The sequence below is a fragment of the Camelus bactrianus genome, chromosome 6 (assembly GCF_048773025.1).
Source record: "Camelus bactrianus isolate YW-2024 breed Bactrian camel chromosome 6, ASM4877302v1, whole genome shotgun sequence".
NCBI lineage: Eukaryota > Metazoa > Chordata > Mammalia > Artiodactyla > Camelidae > Camelus > Camelus bactrianus.
The window spans coordinates 80243677-80269848 of record NC_133544.1 but is presented as its reverse complement, the minus strand read 5'-3'; the positions used below and the strand labels follow the sequence as shown (position 1 = coordinate 80269848).

The 26172-nt window shown below is 44.6% G+C and overlaps 1 protein-coding gene across 1 annotated transcript in view; it reads left to right on the top strand.

Annotated features, from left to right (window-relative positions):
• The first annotated feature begins 4958 nt into the window (after positions 1-4958).
• The window catches only part of LOC105067585 (aromatase), a 31321-nt gene continuing 10107 nt past the window's right edge, over positions 4959-26172 (top strand). Inside the window, exons 1-5 of the mRNA XM_074364812.1 lie at positions 4959-5020; positions 7635-7820; positions 12622-12772; positions 22167-22321; positions 25623-25799. Of these exons, the coding sequence (XP_074220913.1) occupies positions 7673-7820; positions 12622-12772; positions 22167-22321; positions 25623-25799 (631 nt within the window). The 5' untranslated portion in view covers positions 4959-5020; positions 7635-7672. The remainder of the gene's footprint in view (positions 5021-7634; positions 7821-12621; positions 12773-22166; positions 22322-25622; positions 25800-26172) is intronic.

Below are 26172 nucleotides of genomic sequence, written 5' to 3'. Positions count from 1 at the left end.
GACTTGAAAGTATTGACCAAACATGGAATCCTACAAGATCAACACTAGACATGGGAAGGAGCAACAGGAGGGAATCATTTCCTGGACCACAGCAGACTCGTGAGACAGGCAGTCCAGGGGCTTCTATCCGCTGTTACCAGGGCCTACCCCAGTAATAAGTGGCCTCGTCAATGAGTACCTCACCTGACGTGGGGATAAACATTCCCAGCACCTTTGGACAAACTGATCACAAAAAGCCTTCCAACCCTTGGATGAAATTCAGGCCTAAAAACAGGGAAAGGACTGTAAAATAAAGAATGTTGCCCACCATCCAGTTCTACAAGAATCAAGCCACTGAAGTTGAGGCATTCAGGATGAGGATCAGTATGAGGCACTCTGTGCTGTGGGAAAACTGGTGGAACAGGACTTTAGAGAGATTTTCAAAAGAAATTGATATGCATCCAGTTTCTGGCATCTTCCCATAGTTAGAAAAGCACTGAAGCCATAAACTGTTTGTTCCTCATGAGAAGTGGCAATCTTCCACTGAGATGAGGGCTTCACTGTTCGTGCCCCTTTGCCAAAATCACATGTATACCAACCTCCTGGGTGCCTCTTTGAAGCAAGTCTCAGAGCTCTTGGAGAAACTGGCTCCTGGGTTATAATAGTCAAATAAAATTTTCCATTTCTTTCTTAGATTTATGATTAACTTTTTTCTGTGGCAATATTGAAAGCAAACAGCCAGTCAAAATCAAGCCTGCCCAGCCTGCTTGGTGCCGTGAAGAACAGCCACTCAACTTCTTGCCCTGAGAGCAGGAGGCCAAGATATTACCTTTCATGTGCTATGTTTGAAAAACAGAATAGACATCTCCTGTCTCTCACAATCTGGTATTTCTCTGTGGGGAGAGGGGTGTTCCTAAGTCTCTGTTGTTGAAAATTGATTTCAAGATGGAATTTAGGAAATTGCTTTCATCTCTGCACCACATTCATATTCTCCCTAATCTCTCTTCTCAACCCTGAGTTACATCCTGCTCCTCTATGAAGTGTGGGGCCCCAGAGGTCTAGCAGAGAACATGTTCAGCCTTTGGTCACTCTGTCGGATTAGGTGACCTCCTCCAGGACAGGTGTCTGTGTCAGCTGGACCTGGTGACATTACTGTAGAGGTGTTGTCTCAGAGTGGCAGTGCTGGTGGAGAGCTCCAACTATCTCCCCAAGCCTCTCTATTGCTCCTCAGGAAAAGGAGGCTCAGGAAGTGTTGTGAGCAGAGCCCAGAACTCAATCCTAGACCAGGGCACCTTGCACCAGGACATTGGCTGAGCCATTCCACCCATGCTTAATCAATCACATATTTAGTGAAACACTTAGTCCACAAATGTTCACTAAGACCCTACCATGGGCAGGCACAGAATTGAGGTCACTAAAAGAAGCAGGAAAAAGTGCTGGTGCTGGTGGGGGCGGGAGGATGGAGCCATAGATGGGCACACACAGGAGGACAGGATGTAGGCCCTGGAGAAGCACCCAGTGTCTGCAGGAGGCCTTAGCTCCCAGATGACAGAAGAGGATCAGAAAGGTTATCTGAAGGGCAGGGGGAAATCCCCACCTCACAATTGTCGAGGGCTCCAGGCCCTTGGAGCAGAGAACAGGCAATGCAAACCAGGACCAGCTTCACCATCTGTGGGACCCAGAGCAAAGTCAAAATGTGAGGGCTTTATTCAAAAAAAAAAAAAAAAAAAGGTATTAAAATCAAGACAGTGGCACAGTGACAGCAGAACATTAAACCAAGCACAGGGCACTTCTAAGTAGAGGACCCACACGTGACATCACATGCCCATGGAGTGGCCCTGCTGCTACTCAAATTTACCATTTCATTCACAAAGCCAAGTAAAGCCAGACCTCCCACTACCTAATCCAGGCAACTCCTGAGCAAACAAGGAAGCCAAGGCCCAGAGTGATGAAGTGACATGTCCACCATCTCACAGCTGGCAGCCAGGCCTCCCTAGAAAACAGCTATGCCACACTCCTCCCAATCAGAATTATGTCATATACATTTGTCTATTTGCTGTCCGCTTGTTTACTTCATACTGTAAAGCTGGCTAGTTATAGCACAAAAAGAAGAAAATATGCCTCCTTTAAATATAAAATAAGGCCCCCAAAACCTGAAGACAGGACTCTTCATCTCTCCAGCCACTATTGCTGGTTTCTAAGCAGCCCGGGTCCACCCAGGAAGCCCCTCCAAGGTCCAGCTGCTCAGACATGGCACAGGGCACTCCAGCCTGGGAATGGCATCTTTCTAGGCTCTCTCATCCTTGATGAGGAAGAGTGGGTGCAGATCCACAAAGCATGTCACGTCACCACTAGAGGGACCTTGGAGATGAACAGAATGACACTCCCATTCTACAGATGGATGCCTGAGGCCCAGAGAAGGGCTGTGGAGAGTCAGGAGAAGAACCAAGTTCTCCTGGTAGAGAGCTCCCCAAATACCAGCCTCGGATCAGAACCTGTGTGTGCAGATTGCCAGCTCTACTTCCTTCTCCGCAACTCTGGGAAGTGAGGAAAGAAGAAAGACAAAAAGGTGTGATGGAAGGAGCTTCGGAGCCAGGCAGATCTGGCCAGTTCTGCTGCTTCCCAGCTGTGCCAATTGTGCTGTCATGGAAATACTGAGTCTCACTGTCCCCATTTGAAAAATGAGGATAGGAATGTAGCCCCAGGGTCGGTTGAAATGAGATGACACACCTAAGAGGCCTAGATCCTGGCGTCATAGCAGGTGCTCACCCATGACTGCATCCTCCCCACCCCTCATCCTGTCTTCTGTCTCAGGAGTTCCAGCTGGGACCACATGCAGATTTGGACACCTCTCATGCAGGGTGTGAGGTGAAGCATCCCAGCATCTAGTTACATCTCCTAATAGATATGGATCTGAAGACTTTATTAATGGTGTACAAAAATGGGGCTCTGACTCATGGGTAAACTGGGATTCAGTGGGAAGGGAAGGGGGGGGCTAGAGGATCCTCATTTGGGGTCAGCAGAGGCCTGGGGTCACATCAGAAAGGCACAGAATGTCCAGAAATCTTTGAGGAAAGAGGGAACCTTGAAATAGTTGCTAAGACACTGTAGGTCAGCAGGGGAAGCTAATGAGTAGTAAAATCCATGAGTTCCCATTAATGGGGTCTCCTGGTTACTTGGGTTGATGACACCTGCAGTTGTCCCCAACCACATTGCCATGAAGAAGCCTACAGAGGCCCCTAAGGGTTGGGGACTCCATGGAGAGCTGGTCAGCCATCACTTCAACAAAGCTTCTCCTTTCCAGCTCAAGTCTCACACGCCCTTTTCCACGTGCCTTTCACCCACTCCTGCCCTCGCTTCTGCTGACTCTCAGCTTAAAAGCCCCTTGGTGCCTAGAGCAGTCGCGTGTCTCTGTCCCATCAGCAGGAACCAGATACACTTTGTGGTCCTCCAGGCTGGCCAGGATTGTTCTCCCACAGCAGCCCCTCATGGGGCTGGGACCCAAGGCGGGGTGCCCAGAGACTGCGAGCTTCCTGGGGACAGAATCGATCTGGTATACTCTATATACTCTCCAGGGCCTGACGTGGTGTTGGTGAGTGTCACTGGATCAGTGAAACAGAATTACTGGATTACTGTCTAATTACTTCACACATGTGCAAGTCTCTGCTCTCTACATTTCAGTCCCAGCATTTGAGAAAAACAGAAAAAGAGGGCAAGAAGCCCAGATGCACATCCTCTGGTGCTGAGACCAGCACTGGGGGAGTAGCCAGAAGCCCATGGTACCCCTTCCCAACCCCTGCACCCCCCACACCAACCAGCACCTGCACACTGCAGAACCTTCACTGGTTTCTGGGCATTTCATTATTTTTGTTGTTTTTCTGATGGCTTATGGGTCACAGGAAAGGGTCACACATGAGGTCACTGGGAGAGGGGTTACACCAGTCTCCAGCACTTCCCTGGGAAAATCCACCCTTGCCAACCCACCACCTGCAGCTCTTCTGCAGCCCTCAGCCTGCCCAGCTGCAGCCCTGAAGAGCTCTTTGCCTCCTCCACCTGTCCTCAGGCACTTGGAGCTCCCCAAGACTTCCTTATCCTGAACAACCCCTCCTTCCCAGAAGCATCTGCCTTGAACCTGTATGTCCATCTCCACCTGTGGCTCTCTCTGCAGCACCAAGGGCTCTGATTACAGACATTCCCATCAGAGGTCCCGCAAAGCGGGGGCACATTTAAAACCATGCACAACAAGGATGAGTGCTGAATTCTGGAGGGTGGGCACTAATGCAGAGAGAAGAGGGGGATGGGGGCTTGGACTTAGTTGTTCAGTTCTAGTTCTCTAAAATGACAGGCAGGGGATCTAAAGTCAATGTGGCAAATAGGAAGGGCATCCATGGCTGGCTAAATCGTGTATATCTATGTGTGTGTCTGTATCTCATAATTTAAAATCTTTAAAAGAACAAAAGCACTTGAGGATATAAGTACAACATACGTAAGGAACAAACGACAGCAGTAGGACTCTCCTGGACTTTCTGTTCATTCTTCAGTGTTGGGCTAATTCTGACTTCAGCTTGCTCCCCGAATCAGCTCTCCCGGAGGACCTCTTTCCACTGTTCCTCCCCAGGCCACCCCAGGCTCCTACTCCTATCTCCCTCCTGCCTGTGGCTAGCATGCACCCCTATCCTCCCAGAGCCAAATCATCTCTCTTTCCAAGACCATGCCTGGCCCAACCAGCCCCATCCTTTCCCCCAACCCTGCACATTCTTGCTTTCTTCCCAGGCCCTCAGGCTGCTTAGTGCTGTTAGCCATAGACCCTATAATGAAATTAACAAAGGGCACGCCTACAGAAACTGCAAACATTCCTTCAGTCTCATCAGAAGAGGGGTGTGGCCAAGAAGCTGATTGGAAGAAACTGAACTCCCCTCCTCCCATAGGCAAGTCAAAATTATAAATATTTACAGAGCAACTATTGATGAGAAAGACCTGAAGATTATCAGAAAGGACCTTCTACTACTACAGCTAAAAAGAAGGAACCACAACGAGACAGGTAGGAGGGGCAGAGACGCGGTATAGTCAAGACCTATCTCCCAGGGTGGGCAACCCACTGAGGGGAGGATAATCATAATTGCAGAGGTGCTCCTCAATGAGCCAGGGGTCTGAGCCTCACACTGGGCTCCCCAGCAGGACACCGTACACCAGGAAGATGAGCCCCTAGAACATATGACTTTAAGGCCAGTGGGTCTACTTTCAGGAGAGACAGAGGGCTGTGGGAAATAGACTCCAGTCCTAAAGGGCGCACACAAAACCTCACACGCTCTGGACCAAGGGCAGAAGCAGTAATTTGAAAGAAGCCTGGGTCAGACCTACTTGTTGATCTTGCAGAGCCTCCCAGAGAGGCAGGAGGCAATTCAAACTGAGCTTAGAGACTTAGACGTTGGCAGCAGTCATTAATGAGAGAGCATTCCACCAAGAGAACACTGGTGCCGGTAACTACCATTGTGGAATTCTCCATCTAGATTATTGGTCCACGGACCTGGCCTCTCCCACCAGCGAGTCTGCTTCAGTCTTGGAAAGCCCCAAGCCAGGCAGTTAGCTGGGCGGGGACAATGCCCCACCCTCCAGCAGGCCAGCTGTTAAAGCATACCTGAACATCCAGCGGCCCCAGGACTGGATGTACTCACCAGTATCCCTAGTATGTCCAGGACCATGAAGCTAGATATCATATTCAGCCCACCCACCAGAAGGCCTGCATTAGCCCTAAACCTGATCTCACCACTAGGGGTTAGACTCCAGCCCTGGCCCCACCCACCTTCAGGCTGACACTAACTCCTGAAAGCCCAAGGCACTGCAGCCAGAGAACCTGGGACACAGCCCTGCCCACCGGTGGGTGGCACTAGACCCGAGACCCACTTGGCCCTGGCACTGCCCTTCGGCAGGCCAGCACCTGCAATAGAAACCCCAGATCTCCAAGCCAGACACAAAGATCCACCCACCAGTGAGGCACCACTAGGCCTAGGACCTGGTCTCACCCACAAGCAGGCCCTGTAGTCAGCTGTGTCAGTATCTGATGCACTCAACAGTGGGCCAGCATGAACCCCAGGACACCCTGGGTCTTGGCACTACCCACCAACAGACCAACATCAGGTCCAGAAATAGCAGCCCTGTAGCCAGAGAAACCTGGACACTGCTCTACTCATCAGTTTGCCAGTACAAACCCCAGACCTCGGCTTCACCCACCTGTGGTTAGGAATGAGCCCCTGAAATACCTGGGCCCAGCCCCACCCACCAGTGGGATGACAACAGCCCCAGAACCACCACGACCCTGCAGCCAATGTGTCAAGACCCACCTCACCTACCAGAAGGTCAGTATCATCCCCAATGCCCTGAGCCTCAGCTTTGCCCAACAACAGGCCTAAACCAGCTCCAAGACACCTTGGGCAACAAGCCAGCCATGTCAGGATCTGGGCTCACTCACCAGCAGGCTGTCGCTTGCTCTGGGTCACCCCAGACCTCACAGCCAGCCATGTCAGGATTGGCTCTGCCCACCAGGAAGAGCCTGGTGTCCTCCCAAACCGTGGCCCCACCCATCAACAGAGTGACCCAATTCTGGGAGCCCTGGACCCACAGCTCGCCACCCAAGGGTCAAGCTCTGCCCAACACTATGCCAGCATTAGCCCAAGGACCCCCCTTTCCCAGGGCTCTGTAGCCAGTCACTTCATGACCCAGCCCCGCCTACCTGCAGGTGGCAGCCTATGCCCAAGGCAGGACCTGGCAACCAACCTGACCAGGGCACAGCCCTGTCAATCGCCATTCCCACAGCAGTCAGCCTCCTACAACAGGTAGACCCACGCAGCCCACAGGGGGGCACCCCTAAAGCATACTACTTGGGTGACCAGAGGGGAGTGCAACACTGGGTCCCATAGAACATTCCCTTCATAAGCAAGTCACTTCACCATGATTGGGGAACAAAACCAACCAACAAATCACATAAGAATAAAAACAGTGAATTAGGCAAAATGAGACAACAGAGAAATATATTCCATGTGAAGGAATCAGAGAAAACCTCAGAATAAGAACTAAGTGAAATGGTGAAATCAATCTATATGGTAAAGAGTGTAAGGTAAGATCAAAAAGTTGCTCAATGACTCAGAAAAAGAATGGATGAACATAGTGAGAAGTTAGATGTTTTCCTTCTTACTAGACAAGCTTACTACTTAGAGGATGTAATTTTGAGCAAGAGGTGGGTGAGGAATTGCTTTTTAACTGATTTCCCTCTGGGGGAAAAGATAGCCTAAGTCACGGAATGACTCTACCTCTGGAATGAGCTTAATTTTCATATATTTTGGTAAGAAATTTGGCTCTTAATTGGGATTTCAGTCACTCTACCCACTCAAGGGCAAGATGATATGGTTCTATTAGACCAACCACCTAAACGAACCTGAGACTCTACCAAGATCAGAAATGCTGCACTTCAAGCCAAAAGATCTTTCTTGGGCTTGCTTCTTTTGACTTGTAACCACAATTTTGTCTTGTCTAAGTGTCCAATCACGTTATAAAACAAAGCACCCATCTCTACAGTACAGCATCCTCTGATGCAACAGGATTCCTAAATGTACGTTTTGAGGAGTTCTCTAATTTTTCTGGCCCTCTAATTTCCACAGGACTTTAAATTGCTTCCCCTGAGATCAAGCAATACGAGATGGTTTTGGAAATGCTGAACCCAATGCATTATTATAACATCACCAGCACGGTGTCCGGAGGTGTGCCTGTTGCCGCTATGGCAATCCTGCTGTTAACTGGCTTTCTCCTCTTGGTTTGGAATTATAAAAACACATCCTCAATACCAGGTAAGTCAGTCATTTAGTTCTGTACCTAAGATTTTTTGCTTGGGCTTTTGGTCCATGAGGGTAAAGGAAATTTTATAAAAGGACAAAGAACAAAGCTGAGGAGATGGCTAAACACAATGACAATGTTAGCGAGTGAGGACTCAGGAGAATATTTTTAAGCCAGTTATCTGCACATGTTAAATAAACTATTAAAAAACATCTTAGATACTCCCTTTCAGTCTGCACTTTGCTTTAGTAAAATAGAATTGACACAAGTACCCTTTAAAGTAAGTTTAAGAAGGGATGGAGCAAGGTAAAATTCTAGGGCGTTTTTTCCTCTTTACTCAAATATACTCCGGTTTTGCTCTGAAGGTGAAAATATTTCTGGAATGCCTTCTGTACTCCCTTCCTTCTCCCTCCCACTTTCCCTCATCCCTGTCTTCTGCCTCTCCCTTTCTTGAACTTAGTCCTTCTCTATCCCGCTCTTCATTTTCTTTTATTCTTGGGTTGTAATATTGGTGCCACTACAAGGGCTGGGTGGGACGTGGACAGTGGAAGAAAAATGGGACCACTAGAGTTCCCTTGGAACCATCACACCCTGAAAGAAACTTCAACAAGCTCTGTGGATCAATCAAAAGTAGAACATCATATAATTACCCAGATAATTACAGTAGAAACCCCACCACTCCACACTATCAGATTAACTTACAAATAACCAGACTGTATTTTAGTTATCTGGGAAAATTCCTCATGGCAGACATGTGACCACAATCCAATAGGACATATGATAAGGCATGGTCATTAAACACTTTCACGTGTGGTGGGCCTCTTCACAGGGTGATGCTGAGTGGGAGTGTGGGGTTGGTGCAAAGTGTCCTGGGTCTGGATTCTAGAGCACATAGTCCTGTGGTTCTCAACCCTGCCTGAGGTGAGTCCTCATGTGGATTTTTAAAAAATCTCCCAAAGTGATCTTCCTGAGCAGTCAGAGTTGAGAGCAAAGTGAGGAGCCCAAACCCTTCATCTGGGGAAGGGAAAACTGAGACCAGAAAGGGCATCTGCCTTGTCCAGGCAACTCCCTATGATAAGTATGAGAAACTGTGTTCAAACTCCTCTTTCCAAAGGTGAGGGGCTAAAGACCAGAGAAGGGAAATCACTTGCCAGCACCTCAGCAGGAAGGAAACTGGGAAGGGGGGGGGGGGGGCACCAGGAAGTCCTAAACCCCAGGTGGATGATCATTTTGCTACCAGGGAGCTTCTAGTTCTATGCTTTCCCTGGGAAAATGTGAAGTCTGGTCAGAGCCCTCTAGTGGCCCAGACTGAGATCCTGTGACTCCTGGCTGGGGAAAGGAAGGTCAGGACACTGTTCTTGTTGGATGGTTCTTACTGACCAATACTTTCGGATTTCTTTTGCTAGATTCCTCCAACCACTGTCTCTCTCTGGGTTCTTGGTTTTATAGGTTGGAGATTCTCAAGGTCAGTGAAAACCAAAGAATTAACAGGTGGTATAATAAGCCAAAGCCCTTAAGTAAGTTACAGTTTTCAAAGCAGTTTCATGCAGTTTCAGCCATGTTCTCTTGTGAACCTCCTGGTATTCTGGTGAGGTGGGTGTGCTGAGGCCTATTTTGCAGATGAAGAAACTTAATACTTACAGAGGGTAGATGTCCACAGCTAGTAAGTGATGAAACTGGGACTCAGATATAAGCTTCTTCAACCTCCATTTACCGAGAGGCCCTAGGATATCTGATGCTGGGGGCAAGGGGCCAAGGAGTGTGCAAAGATGACACACGTAGGCAAAGGACTTAGTGCCAGGGAGGGCTATGATGGCTGGGGGAGAAAAGAGTCACTCCTACTTGAGGGTTTTGTAAGCTTCAATTTGGGGAAACTGCCCCAGTTCAAAGATCTCTGCCCAAGATTCCAGGTTACCTGGCACCTGGCAGCTGTCCCTTCCCCAAGGACACAGGGCCATGCCCAAACGTACACGTGCATCCTCTCCCCAAGAACCTCTCTCTGCCCTGAGCACCACATCCCTAGGAGGCACTGGGTAAAGGACATGGCAACAAAGTCCCCCTTTCCCCATTAAAAAATCTGTTTTACAGAAAAGTGCACAAATAAATGGGTCCTCACAGTCCAGCACAAGAAATGTTAGCAGCATCCCAGAAGCTCCTCAGGTGCCTTTTCAATCATACCCTCTCTCACCTCTAGAAGTAAACAATCATCTATTTTGTGACGATCACTCTCTTGCTACTTTATAGTTTTTTTCACCTAATTTCACATTCCAAACAATATACCTTGATTTTGCCTGGTTTCACATGTTTTAGCAATAGAATCTTACATTACTATTCTTCTATCTTGCTTTTTTGATCACTTTTATGCCTATAAGATTCATCCAGGTTGTGGCATGCAGCTGCAGTTCATATGGTATGCATGAACATCTCATGGTTTAATCGTCCATTCTACTGTTGATGAACATTTGGGGTGTCTCCAGTTAGGGGCTACTGTGAACAGTGCTGCTATGAATGTTTGTGTGCACAGGTTTCTTTAGGGTGTATACCTAGCATGGAATGCCACAGTGGGTGGGAAGTCCCAGCTGTTGGCTTCATGGAGGCTGTTCCTGCAGAAAAATGCAGTGAAGTATTTCCTGCTCCTCTCAGGGTGTGCAAGAGGCTCCCGCAGTCACCGCATGCCTAGATAAGCACTCCTGAATCTGAGAAGCAGAAGGCAGCTTAATGTGGATGCAACCAGTATTTACCTAATAGCCTACCAAAATCTCTCCCCTCCTAGAGCATCCTTCTCTCTAGCTGGAGGGTGTAAAATATACAAGTAAATGAAAGAATCACACTAGTTATACTTATCATACCATCTCCAGTCTCTAACTTAGAGCTAGTGTTTTTACCTAGCAGCGGCTCAGTGTCTCCTGGATGAGTAAGGCTGCCTATGGCTGGTCGCTGAGGACTCCAAACTCTGCGTCTCTTCTGCTTAGAGCACTCAGGTTCCCAACCTAAGCAGAGTTCAGTATAATCTCTCCTTTTCAGCAGATACAGGTCTCCACTGTCATATTTGAAATTTGAATTGTGGTTCCTAAATACTAAGACTTCCTATATAGCACCAAACTTTTAAATAAAACATAAAAAGCACTGCCTTTCATTTATACGTTTTTGTTGCTTATGGGCTTAGCATATGTTTATGCTAAGTAAGTGTTTGTTGACTAAGTCTATTCCCAAATAGAAAGATGTTTGACTTCACATGGACTGAATGTATGAGATAAAATGATATTTTTCCATTTTTATGAAAATGTAATAACATCTAAAATACTCTAAATAAGGATAACACTGAAAACTTTATCCTTTACACATGTCTAATTAACTTCAAAAATTCATTCAGGAAAAATTTATTGAGTATCTACAATGTTTTAAGCTATAAATATTTAGTAAAGTATATTGTTATTTTGCATATTTCAGTTAATAAGAGGTCAGTATATCTGATGACATTTTAAGGAAATATGTATAAAATCAAAACTGCTTGCTTAATTCTTTTTGAGAACTTAATGACATTATTTTAATATTGTCAGTTATTTACTAACAATACAGTGTTATCAGAACAATTCTAAGATTAAGAACTTTTGACCCAAAGAACCCAAATCCTTGTTTTTGTCCTATAGACATTAACGAAGAAATTTAAAGACAAAAAAAAAAAAATTCTGACAGTCTTGTCCACATTTACCCAGCTACTGCAAGGTTATGAGTAAACCTTTTTGCCAAATTTGGGGCTAAACTTCAATTTAGATGATTTACACAAAAAATCAGATTTCATAGATAATTACGTAACTCTTGTCCATAATGTGACATCACTGTACTATCCTGGTCAGTTGTGTGAGTTTGGCTTCATGACCATTTCACTGAAAGAATGGAATTAAAGGAGTAAGAGATAGAAATGTTGTAACTTTACAATAAAGCTCCTAAAACCATTCCAAAAAGTTTCTGACTCACTTTTCACCACCACCACTAAAATCAGCCACCCTGTTTGTTCTCTGATATAAACAACAGCAAGTTCGCTGGCTGTTCACTGGATTCGTGCTCTTCACAATTCTGTCACCGTCTACATAAGCAAGGGTGTGAGGGCCACTGCTCTTCAGTAAAACCACATCACTGAACTCAGACTCTGGTCTGGACACTGATCAGACCCACTGCCTCATTCCTCAGTGCTTAACTTTATTTGGTCTAATGAGATTTAGCTGAGATTCTTTTCTTAAACGGAATCCTTTTCGAAAGAGGAAAAAAAAAAAAAAGAAATGAATGCTTTTTGTTTGCACATTATCTTTGCAGACCATGTTCCTCACAGTTAAAAGGATGACACCAAAACACAACCTAATTCAAACCCACCCATTTCATAGACTTGTACTTTCAAACGCAAAGTTTTCAGATAAAACTAGGCAGCCAGATCGATCCGTCAACACATCACTTGTTCTGGCTTTCATGCTTGTTACTAGAGGGACTGACTGAGCTGCATTTGAAACTCACGGACACCACTTAACACAGCAAGAAAAGAGTAGACACCTGCTCCAGTTGATTCGGAATGAAATGATAGAGACCAAATGTAACTGGAGTGGTGCGTACCTTGGACTGTTTTTTACTCATGGAGCCGCAGATCCTCATGTTAAGCTTATGCTGTTGTTTTAATCGTTTTTCAAATGTGTGATTCACCTATATACATCAGAAGATGTAAAAGAACGTTTAGATAACAACAACAGGAAACAGCAGTAACTTCAAGCAGTTTGTCTTTTTGGTGTTGCTGAAATACTGACTGTGATCTGATGACTTCCCTAGGTCCTGGCTATTGTCTGGGAATTGGGCCCCTCATTTCCCACTGCAGGTTCCTGTGGATGGGGATCGGCAGTGCCTCCAACTACTACAACAAGATGTACGGAGAATTCATGAGAGTCTGGATATGTGGAGAGGAAACACTCATTATCAGCAAGTAAGTCCGTTACTAATCAGGCACATATTTTATAATCAAGGCTGGGGTTTTCTCTTTTAAAGAAGAAACTTATTGTGATATCTGGCCATCTTTGTTTCTATATTTTTACTACTTATATGAAGGTGAGTAATTTCTAGATAAAAATCTGAAATTGTAGACAAGTGCAATGATTAGGCTTTGCTTGAAGCCCCAGGTACACAGATAAAGAATTCTGGAGAGCTGCAAAATTATTCAAACTCTCCCTGAACAGTGAATATAGAAACTCAGATGCACGTGATTCGGCTTTGACAAAACATACTTTAGGGAGAGGTATCATCTCATTTGCTTTCCTAAGATGTTGAGTTTTATCCCTAAAATAACCATTAAAACAAAGAACAATAACAGAAACAAAAACCTGAGACAAAGAAATCTGACTGTATCTATTTCCAAATGTGTTTCTAATGCCAGGGCACTGAGAAACTCTAGAAGGGTAGTCAGTGGAAGAAGGCACCATTCATATGCTGCTACCCTATTGGTGACTGGGTGCCAGTGTCCTTGTGAGTGACATTATGCAAACCAGGAACAACATTACCTATGAAAAAATGTTCCCCTCACTCTCCCTGCTCTGTTATATTTTCTGGATAACTTTAGCAGATTGAATTCACTCGAGGATTAACCAAATATGCACTGACTGTGAAGAATTACTTTTGTGAAATACTCATTTTCTTATTGAATGATCATAGAAAACGCACAGTTTAAAAGAAAGCAAACATCAGCAGATGTTCTAGACGTTCAGCTCTATTTCCCAGCTTGTCAGCAAAGCTACCTCTAAGTTGTCACATTAATGAGTTTTTATATTTATAATCCTTGACAAGATTTACCCACAAACTAAAACTGAGCAAGAGGTTTTTACTGATATTAGAATTATTTGATCAGATACACACTATCGCCCAAAAGTAAGTGAAGCATTTCTGGAAACTACATTGGGTTTTTTTTCAGGCCAAGATGACAAACATCATTTTGTAAAACACCATGATGAACTCAAAGCCCAATTCTTTGAACCAAATACATGAAAAAGGGGAGCAGGGAAGAAAAATCTGCTACCCTTCCAAATATTTCTTACTCTACCAGAATGCTATTTTCGACCAAACCGGTGCCTAGATAGCCACCTGGGTTTTCTCTGTTTCGCTCGGTGTGGCGTTGTAAAACTTCAAAGAATCGCTAAGGCAGACCACGTTTATACAATTAAACATAAATAGCCTCAGGTGGAAATGTTGTTTCATTGGGTTCATAGTGAAACAGTCCAAGGCTGTGGTTCTAAGAGCGGGGTCCCTCCATCAGCAATATCCACATACCTGAGAACTTGTGAAAAACGCCCATACTTGGGTCCCACCCTGGCTCACTAAATAAGGGTCTGGGGGTGAGGCCCAGAGATCTCTTTTCACAAGCACCCCAGGTGACTCTGAGGCACACTCCAGTTGGAGATCCACTGCTCTAATTACAAGAGCAGAGTTAGTCCTTCATTTTACTTCCCTTGGTCTACTGAGCGCTGCTCAGATAAACTGGAGTGCATTTGGTATGTTCTCATTTTCAAAATCAATACTTGACTCACTTTTACAACTGACTAGTCTCAAAATGTCCTAGAACCGATGATAACTGGGCTTGGGGGACTGGGACACAGGTCCTGCTCTTTCATTCCCCAGCACCGCAAACTGCCTTCTAGCCCTCCTCAAGTCAGTATCTGCCTTCCCTGTCACCCCCTGCCCTCAGACACAGGTGAAGGGACCCACAGGCTATTTCTCCGAAAGGCTACTGCCTGCAGCTCAGGACCTAGAGCAGTGCTTCTCACCCTGGCTGCACATTAAAGTCACCCACTGCCCGGGCCTCACCCCAACTTTTACAGTCTCTGGGTGGGGGGACCCAGGCATCAGTAGTGTCTACAGCTCCCCCAGGTGATTCCAGTGTGCTGCGTGCGAAGCTTGAGGGAGAAGAGAAAGTAAGATGCTTCCAGGGCAGTGGGGCCCTTCCCTGGGGTTAGGGAAAATAGCTAAGCAGGTTGGAATGGTTTTGTCTCACTGTCTTACCCTTAAGTCTAGCTCAGGGGGTGGGAGTGCAAGTCCAGACCTGGAGGGAAGAAGGAAGCACGTGAGGAAGGACTGGAGGACCAGAACAGAAACTGCTTGTACACACTAGATACTTAGATCACCAAATAAATTCCCAGGAACCCCAAAGCCAATTCCTGAAATAGGAATCTCGTTACGGTGCCCGTGGCTTCTGACCACTCTGTTGTCCTCATCGGGAACGTGACCTTAGCGACCCTGACAGAGTCAGGTGCTGATTCACGCTGAGGACCTGGACAACAACCCACTCCGCCCCTCTCCCCGCTCCCCCAGCTCCTTCCTTGTCCTGTCCTCACAGGCTTTTCTCTGGTCGGAGCCTCCGTGTTCTCCTTAATTGCCTCTGAGCCGCTCAATTTTGTTGTTAAGGGCTGAGCTCCCCTCAGGAATAGGACATGTTTGTCCCCATCTCCTTCCCTGCCTGCTCTTCTGGTCCTTCCAGAACTACCCGTACTTCTTGAAAAGACCCCACTGGACCTCACAAAGCTTTTTCTTTTTCTTTGGATAGTTTGCCAGATTTTTCCTCTTCTGAAAAATATGACATCTGTAGTCATTACAACTGTGCTGAGATTATGGCCCAACTTCTCAAACTAGCTAAGTCCTGAAGTGGTGGGGGCTGCAGAACTTCAGGTGGGGGGACGTCAGGAAGGATTCTGCTGAAGCAACTGGGAGCTTTGGGGGAAGATCCACCTGGTCATCTGTGGATAAAATATGCTCGATTCCCTGGGCAGGGATGCTCTAAACGAATGAGGGTCTACAGACGTCATGCAAGACACTATAGGTCGTGTGTATATATTAGTGTTTGTCATGAATATCAAACAAGAATGTAAGTAGCATGCATTCCAAGGGGACTTGGCATTTAACATGCTAACTAGGGTCATATCTGTGAGTCTGTTAGCAATTTATATACCATTATGGTTATACTATTTATATGTCTGTTTTAATTATATATAAATTTACAGTGAATTCATTAGTTATTCTGCAAATATGCATTTATTGAGAACTGACTATATGCCAAGTACTGGATGATGCTAACCTATCATAGTCATTATTCACTCTCCATTCATTCACTAAACAAATATTTATTGAGAACTTCTTGTGTACATCAGTAATCATGAACAAACCAGCCCCAAATCCCTACCCTTCTGGACAAATATACTGTTACATTGCTAACACACCAACGGTGAAAAGGTAAAACATATGTTATCAGTAAGGTGACCAAGTGTCTTGCTTTGCCTGGGACTAGTGGATGTCCCACGATGTGGGACTTTTAACGCCAAAGCTGAGACATTCCTGGACAAACCAGGGTGGTTGTCACACTATAAGCAGGTAGAGAAGTGCTATATAGAAGATGAGATGTCTGGAGCGAGTCTGGGAGGGTGAGGTAACAGGATCCTATTTCGGATATTTTGACTTGACTCACCTAGAGGACACAGTTGAATGGGAGGTTAAGAAAGAAGGTCTGAGCCTTCAGACCCTCCACTGTAGTCAGAAACTAGCAAAGGAGGCTGAGAAGGGCAGCCACACAGAGAACAGAAAAACTAGGAGAGTGTGATGGTCTGAAAGCCAGGTGAGGAATGCGGTCAGGGAGGATGGAATTGTCAACCTTCCGGATGGTGTCACATGACTGGACAGAGACAGGAGCATTGTATTTAGCACCAGGGAGGTCATGAGTCTCTTTGGCAAGAGCAGTTTCAATAAAGTGGCAGCGGCAAAAGTCTGACCCTAGTGGAGAATCCAGGGAGAAGAATCAGAGGCAGCAGGTACAGACAACCCTTCCAAGGAGTTTGTCGTAAGGAAGGCAGAGAAATGGAACAGAGCTGAAAGGGACGTTCTGTCCAAGGAGCTTTTGTTTGTTAAGATACAGGATATTATAACGTGTGTTTTGATGGGAATGATGAATTACAGAGGAAAACTGATGATACAGGAGAAAGGAGTGTGTTAGGGAAGATGTGAAGGGGCTCCACGTGACAAGTGGGGCTGGCCTTGACAAGGGACACAGAAGTTCATCCACAGTAACAGGAGGGAAGGTTGAACACATGGGCACAGATCCTGGTGGTTGAAGGGTGCAGAGATTCTAGTTGCTTATGCTTTTTAGTAACACAGGAAATAAAGTCTTTAGCTGAGGCTGAGTGGGGAGGGAATGGAGCTTAGTGGAGAGAGGGCGAAGAATAAAATAGTTATCCAAAAAGGTGAGATTGGATGGACTAGGAAATGTAGTAGAACTGCCTTGTGCACCAAGGGCCCACTTGAACTTAACTGAGTCCTGCCTGTGTGTATGTGCGCGCACCTCTGCACGTATGGATTTTTCCCCAGCCCCATTCAGCTGCCAGGTGCCAGCACACAGTGAGCTAAGAGTTGGATTTAGCCAGAGTTGAGGTTTTACCAGGCAACTAGAACACAGCATGGGGAAGGTCAAGGAAATTGAGGATGCGTGGAAGGGAGAGACTCTAATGATTCACAGTTAAATATTTTTCCACCTCCCTTGTAGAACAGTTGAAATGAACACGAAAATTGAAAGAGCAGTCCTCCTACGTTTTGCCCCCACGACCTTGACCTTCCGAAGAGATGAGCTCTGTTGTCTTACAGGATGTCCCACTTTCCAAATTTTGCTCATTGTCTCATTATTGTGTTATTTAACATACTCTTGATTCCCTGCATTGCTTACAAGCTGAACACTAGTTCAAAAGGCTCAGTGTGATTCAGGTTAAACGTTTTGTCACAAAGCTTTCTTGTTAGTCCTGGGCACTTCCTATTGCATCACAACAGGAGACCAGGAAAGGCAGTCCCATATAACTGGTAGGAAATTTGATCAGGTTAGGGTGGTCACCGTCAGATCTCTGTTATAAGGATTCTTTTTCTCTTGCAATGACCCCAGTATTGAAGCTGGGTAAGTGAGGATATTAGAGGGCAAAGGACAGGGAATAGTTCGTAGGATTGATGGAGCACAGGACAGGTCTACGCAAGGCAAGTGTATTTAAATGTTTGCTACCAATTATTCCATTGATTGTCTCCCCCATATTTCTAGTACTCATCACACTTGAATCTGGCCACAAGTGTGTGAGTTCTTTAAACTCAGAACAGGAGGGTGGCTTCCTCCTTACCACCCAAGAACTTACTTTCTGGCAACTTTTCGTTTTGAAGAGACAGTAAGTATGCCATCTTGGGAGCTGTCTTTTGACTTTAGTCACCTTTAAAGAAGAATAATGACCCCAGGGACAAGACATCTAACCTACCCACTGTCCCTTTGAGCTTGGGGACTCGGTCTCTGCTCAGCAGTGAGAAATCCTCACTGTCCCAGTCAGTCAATCAATACAACATCCCCCTCACCTGGTGGTACAGGCCGGCCCACACTGTGGGAAGGAGGTCTCTGCTGTCCGCCCCCAGAGTACTCTGGGCTGGCATCCCTAGTTCTTCACCAACCTTCTCGTCTCCACTTTCCTGATTTACTCCGGTTAGACAGGGCCAGCCTATTTTTGAGGTTTTAAATTGCTTGTCCTCAGCCAGTCACACTTCCCTCTGCATGTGTATCCCTTGTGGCTTTCCTGCTGTGTTCTCTGCCAAGCCAGAGCCTCTGCCTCAGAATAACTGAGAGGGTGGTGCCCCCTAGAGGACACACTGATTTTAATCATTAGCTCTTTATTAACTAACATTTAATTGGGTGAAGTTGGGGTGTCTTATTCCCTTTTTTAAATTATTGAGGAATTCCTCCAAAGAAACGGGCAGGCCAATGTCTTTTATGAAATATGCAAGAGCTCTAGGGTCAGAACAGAAAAATACTACTCTGCTAGTTTCCTAAGTGCTTAAAATGTGTAGATACAACTTTGTGAATAAAAGAGTATACAAATTACTTTCTGCGTTAATTATAGAATGAGGTAGGGGGAGGAAAGAAAGTGAGAGTCCTGAAAACTTAATGAAGAACTTCAGTCCTTTCTATAGCAGGATCTTTTTCCATACAGGACAAAATTTGGGCTATCTTTTGGTCAAACTAACACCGTGGAATACAGATAGAAAAATACGGACTTTTTTTTTTTTTTTTTTTACAGTTACTAGGAAGGGAAAAATTTGTGCAAAATTCAGATAATCTGATGAATATTATCTGGAATTAAATCAAGAGTATATTTGACTTAGTAGAGAGCATTTTATTTGAAAATAAGGTTTTTTTTTTTCCTGAAAGAGATAAAATAAATGATTCATTAATATAGTAATTCTGTTTTCCTTACTCAGCACTGCCATCATTTTAGGGGCTCTCTTTTAATGTTCAAATAGGACTTTGGAATCCATCACAAATGTCAGGGTTTGGCTAATACTTAGCCCACAGGCTAGTCTACTCAGCCAGAGGTGAGCTCTTTTGGCCCAGTGTCTCCCAGGGGAAAGCATTTTCACAGGCAGTCACTGAACAACCTCATGAAGGCAGAGTCCTCCTTTTGGGAGCCAACTGTTAACTTGCAGAGACAAACAAGTAAGGAGACGTCCATTCCGTGCCATGTAAGCACCAGTTACATAGCCTATGGTAGCCAGTCCCCATCTCAGAGGGTTGTATGTTCTGGAAACACCAGCAGTAGGAGAATTTGCAGTTGAGAAACAAACTTTCAGTGAAGTGGAGAAGAAGCAAAATTAAAATCAACACATGAAAAGTTCAACAGTATTAAGTTCACCAAAGTAAGAAAAAATAGCATCTAAAATAAGGCTAACCCCAGAAATACATTATGCATCTGGAATTTGCACAATCGAGCACAGTGCAATTCCTTCTATCTCCTAGCCCCTACGTGCCAGAAGATAGCCAGATTCTCCCTCCTTTGCAGTATCAAAAAGTGTTCATAAATTTATTTTACTGTCCTGCAATAAAGTGCATATTTTCTTTTTATTCCTCTGCTCAAATGTTTTGCCGCTTTCTACTGTTGTGATCTGTGTCTCTGAACCCCACCCTGGCCTTGGAGATATGGGATAATTGATAATCCCCATGTGGGAAAGCTCTGGGGGATCTATTTTAACTATTTTAATTTTTTGAAGCTGCAGAATCACGTATGGAGAGAAGTCACTCTCCCATGCTTACCTGTTACTAAGGGGAATTTGCAATTGGCCATGTCCCCACGTAAAAATACTGTGGCTTAAACCCTGTAATCTGAAAAGCTGGTTATCTTCCCCTGTAGAAGAGTCTGGAAGATGTGTTTGTTAGACCTTTGTTAGGACAGAGAGGCAGAGGGTGATATATGAGAACTTGCCTGTGCCTGAGCACAAACTCTGGTCCTTTCTCCTCAACAGCACAGGGTCGGTCGAGGGCCCCATGCCTCAGAGGTGACGTTACGAGGGTTATGGATAAAAAGGCTGGACCTTGGAGGGAGGTACTGAGAGGTGACATTTCTTTCCTCCCTCACTCATCATAACCAGACAACCCTGTGGCTAAGGGTTTTGGGGCGGCAGCCTGCACTTCCTTCTGCCCTGGTCTGTCTGACTTGTATCCTCACTGCACTGACTTTCCTCTGTACCTTCAGATAATCTGGTTTGACTTCTCCAAGTGGAGTTTGTGTCCATTCTTTGCCGACAATATAGATACTGGATTGGCACTTATGGAAACAATCGACATACAAACACCACATGTCCTGCTTATTACCTCCTCTATGTTCAGATAAACCCCATCCCATCAGTATTCATGGCCCCTTCATGTGACACACCATAGAGGGCTAACCGTGTAGCTTATTAACTCAGGACACTTGGACTTCCAGTTTCCTGAAGGAAGCTCATATGGTCACAGACACCACTTAGGCTTCACCCACGTAGCCTGCTTCTCTCTGGGCCCCGCACTAAACTTTTCCAGCCTCAGCCCCTTTCCACAGGAAATACAGTCACCTGCAGCATTTCTTCATTTTTCACTTGGTAGATGAGAAAAGGTTTATACCACCCACTCCCAATTCTCAACCTCGTGAGTTCCCAACAGACATTCTTTTTCCCGAAGTCCCTCTTTTGCTGAGCAGAGAACCAGGAGTCCTCTCCTCCCTAAACCCTCACACACATAGGTTCATCCCAGCTCTTTCTCCTCTACCCTCTCCTGTGCTGCTTGTATCCACCATCCAATAAACCCACCCCACCTCTATCCTGAAGACAGTAACTATCCACTTATCCTTTATCCTCCCAATTATTAAATTATTTCAATGATCCATTTACCCATCCAATGTCACAGCCTAACTTCTAAGCAGTCTTAATAAACCATCTTCTCAACAAAGTGACTCTTCTGCAGAAGACTTCTGGACCACTATCCTAAGAAGATAATATTCTCCTCACATGTGCAGGCCCCATGACTTCTTCAGCTAGGATTTTACAACATTTTGTAACTCTCATTGCCTTATCGTGCCCAAATTGGACGGAGATTGGGGGCAGGAAGAGAGTCCTGGCAGAGGAGATGGGGGGAGGGGCTGCCTCCTCTTTCCTAGTTCCTCGAAGATCCATCACAGACTTTAAAAGCTGGGCCTGGGGTGGGGATAGGAGGCACTGGAAGAGGACCCAGGAAGTTCAAGGAAGCCTGGGCTATAGGCCAGGTTGCAGGGTTGCCACATCGAGGGCTATCTAGTGGCTCAGCACGCCCTGTGTCCTGGGAGAACTCTGTGACCCTGGAGACCTTCATGAGTCGTGATGGATGCAGAGCCCTAAGAGAGCTGCTGCCACCATCACAGAGAGTCTTCTAGGCCCACCCCAGTCAAGCCCAAATCAGAGGAGCCCAGGAGATATCCTTCCATCCCAGAATGATACCCCATTGGAGGGCCAGGCCTGATTGGGGGACACTGGGGGGTGGGTGGCACAAGGAAGAAGGGCTGTTTCCACACTAAAGAGGTAAGGCTTCAGTTAACCAGCAACTCCCAGTTCTGAGGCTCACTTCTGCACGGGCCACACTGTCTGGAGAAGGGCTGCGTGGGGGATGGATGCTCTCAGGTATATGGTGGCGTAGAGGGTTCATTTCTTAAAGCCTTGCAGCTCTGACCACAGTGCAGGGTAGTATTTTAGTGACTTGGAGTTAGAGAAGAAAAAGAAGTAACAAATACTGTGTGTGTGTGTGTGTGCGTGTGTGTGTGTGTGAGTGTGTGTTCTATCTTAAGTGATGCTCAGAAAGCAGGTAGGCAGAAATATGTGAATTGGAGAAGGAGGTTCTTGTGCTAACACAAGTGCTTATTTAATCTGAATACTAGAAATTATGCATTTCATTTAGATCAACATGCTTTTGCTAACAGAGGCACCTGGTAGACAAAAACTTCACAGTTCTCCTAACACTTCACAATTAATCCCAAGGCTTGCTTTCTCTGCAGGTCCTCAAGTATGTTTCACGTAATGAAGCACAGTCACTACATCTCCCGATTCGGCAGCAAACTTGGATTGCAGTTTATCGGCATGCATGAGAAAGGCATCATATTTAACAATAATCCAGCCCTCTGGAAAGCTGTTCGACCTTTCTTTACAAAAGGTATTCAGGTGCCGGGTACATTCTGCACATCTGCCTATGAATATGCTATTTTTCAAATCATTTTTAACTTCTGCTGCTTCAGGGTTTTGAAATAATAACAGCTAACATTCATTATACATGTTCTATCTGTATAGTAGGCACTGTTTTAAACTTTTGATAGTTTATCCCACAGCAACGCCATGTGGTAAATACACTTATCACCTACATTTTACAAATGAGAAAACTGAGGCTTACAGAGGTAAAGTAATTGCCCAATTTCTGCTAACAGTAACTCGTAGTACAGGAGAAAGCCACAAAAGCCTACATATCTAACCATTTCAAATACTGTGCGTCCTTTTGATGCACAAAGCAGTTACATGGATGTGAAAAAGAAATGGTGCGCTATATACCTAAAGTCACTTCAATTCAGAATTTAGTGTGTCAATCACATATTTGATTCAAAATATCTGTTTGCTGAAGGCCTCTGTGTGTGTGTGTGTATGTGTGCGTTGTGCGTGTGCGTTGTGCGTATGTGTGTGTATATATATATATATAAAGTATATATTTATGTGTGTGTATATATATATTTATGTATGTGTATATATATATATATAAGAAGGCCTGCATATATCACCTCACCCAGCCCATGAGTTTTATACTTAAGGAAATACATCTCTAGAGACCTTGTGGTTTAACCCCAAGCAACACAGCAGACACCAGACCCCAAGCCTCCTTATCTAGTGATTTCCCCCTTTACTACATGCTGCTGGAATAGAAGCCTTTGGGGAATAAACATGACCAATATTTCACATCAAAATCAAAGAAGATAGTCATGTCTGGAAAATGTGTCAGTGATAGAATCGGGTGCGAGATGGGCTGTAGCTCTGACCGTGCACCATGGATACTCTTCCCTCAGCCAGCCTCGGCAGTGAACCTAGATGCCTCCTGTGTAGCTGCCAAGACAGGGAAAAGCTATCCCTGTCCCAGCACAGAGGTGATCTTCCCACTACAGAGCTGAGCATTACCAACACTCAGCACAACTCTCTCACATACTCCATTGTCGTAGTTTCCTATTGCTGCTTGACAAATTGGCACAGACGTAGTGACCCCAAACCACACATTGATTATCCTAACCTTTCTACGGATCAAAAGTCTGACATGGGTCTCATGGGTCTCATGGGTCTCATGGGTCTCATGGGACTAAGATCAAGGCACTGGCAAGGCTGTGTTCCTTTCTGGAGGCTCTGGAGAGAAAGTGTTTCCTTGCCTTTTCCAGCTTCTACAGGCCACCCACATTCCTTGGCCCTTGGCTCTTTCAAAGATATTACATTCTGCTTATAGGTTTAAAATGTGGCTTTAAGCCCTTGAATGTACAGGCAAATCATACGTCAGCCTGGGAGTGATATTTAAAGCCAACTGGTCCATGCAAAGGCTTTAGTCACTGGAATCATTTGTCCCACTTGTGGATGTGACAGTCACCTGGAAATAGCATCCTGGTCTTTCATATGTGCCAAGTCCCTCCTAAAATCAGGAAGTATGCTGCCAACAAAACTTTCCTTTTTATACAGGCACGGAAATGGTTACAGTCTAGGACCACTCACCAGGTTTCCTGTTTTGCAAAGTCTGCCTTCAGGGGCCTCTGTAGCACAGCTGATTTGTTTTGTTTAAAGACTCTGAATAAAAAAGATATAAAAAAGAGAGGTTACTCCTAAAAACAGCTTAAAGAAACTTTAAACAAAGAGAGAAAGGAGAATTTTAAGAGTTAAACTCTCTTGAGATCTTCCTAGAAGCTCATAAATAGCCATCAAGTTTGTTTGATTTCCTGCCTGAGACCAGTTTTTATCAGTTTCACTGCCATGAAGCAACAAAGAAGAGCCTGGGTAATTCCAGGGACTTAAATCAATGCACATCATCATTATGAGGGAGCTAGATAAAAAGTGTGGTAAATTAAAAAAAAATTCTATGATGAAAAAAGCCAGAGAATTACTAGAGTCCAAGTTTTAGTGAAACAAAGGAAGATACATAAACAGTATATAACCTCCTAGGAGATAAAGGGGATAATGTGAAGGAAGAAGTTGTGTTTGTGTGTCTGTGTCTGTGTGTGTACTGCAAATATACCATATACTTTTCTCTTGAAACTTCATGATTATACAAATAATGGAATCAATTTGACATACAAAATATATCTTAATCCTTCTTCTGTATAAATATTTACATTTTAAGTTTTGTCATTTTCGATAAAACTTTATTCTCTTAAGGATAAAGAATTAGTTCTTAATTTAAATTATTGTACATTCTAAAATATAGAAGTGAAAACATAAGCATTAGGATCACTTCTAAATTCATTTCAAAATACTACATTTATGAAACTACTGGACTTACATATTTTTTACACTATCAATTCAAATAAACAAACTATTTAAAAACAAGAGTTAAACTCTCATGTTAGACCACATACCATCTCGACCCCTTAGTTGCTCAGATGGTCATGAGCAGAGCAACTGGATATATCACAGCCAGTTCCCTCTACCTGGTTTCATTCATTCATTCATCTATTCATTCACTCATTCATTCATTCCTCTCTTTGACACCAAAGAGAGGGACACCACATACTGTGGACTTAAAGTACAATGCTAATATAATAGGTTGTCACTGCCCTGAAAGCGTTCCCAGTCCTATGAGGAAGACTGCTAAGCCAACAAAAAATTGCTTCACTGTTACAGCATTGACTGTGTACAATAAATCTGGGAATAGCTTGGGAAGAAACCAAAATTAAGAGAAGGTTATGACTGGTAAATTTTTAAGACTAGCATTTTACACATATGACCTACAATTAAACAGGAAGTACCTTAGATAAAAAAGATAAGATACACTTTAAATAGTTCTGTAGCAATATTCTGATACCCACTGAAACGTACAATATCACCCTGGCCAAATCCAAACCTTCTTTAGAGGGAAATGTATACAATAAATATGGAAAATCCGTGCTTTGTGATTTATAACCACAATTACTAAATGCTTTATTTGCAATCTCACAAATGATTTGTCATAGTTAGAACTAAAGTGTAACTTTGAAGTGTGTTTTTAAAATATTTACTTATTTACTCATTTATTCGTTTATTTTTTATCATAAAGGTGATACATGCTAGTAGAAAATTAGCAGAATGTAGAAGAATAAAAAATAAGATAACAATTTACACCCAATTATTGAATAAAAGTTTCTGAGCAATTAATCTTCAACCAGAAAAAGCCCACATCGCCTGATTTTGTGTGTCCTGGAGTTGAGAGATAGCTCACTCTGTCTCTGATGTGTACCCTTCAGCTTTGTCCGGCCCTGGCCTGGTGCGCATGGTGACAGTCTGTGCTGATTCCATCACAAAGCACCTCGACAGGTTGGAGGAGGTCCGCGATGAGATGGGCTACGTGGACGTGTTGACCCTGATGCGGCGCATCATGCTAGACACCTCTAACATGCTCTTCCTGGGGATCCCCCTGGACGGTACTGAAATTTTCATTCCTGGGACTTGACATTCTGCCCTTTATTCAACAGGGCATGAGAAGGGTAATGTACCCAAGTCAATACAGGCTGTTTTGTACACTGCTCTTCTTTAAATGTTTCTAACATTCCTAAAATTTCTTCCTGGTGTGTCTGCCTTGCTCAGTTACAAGATTATAAAATCCATACTAGGGGCTTATTTCTTTTCTATCACTCCTCATTGCTCTAGGAAATACGATTCTACCCACAGTTAACAGACGTGATCATTTCTTTGGTCATGAACATACCCTATCACCAAACCTATGTATTTAACCATTTCCATCCACCCTTTTGAGCATGATATCTACATACATTTATATACACACAAACACATGCA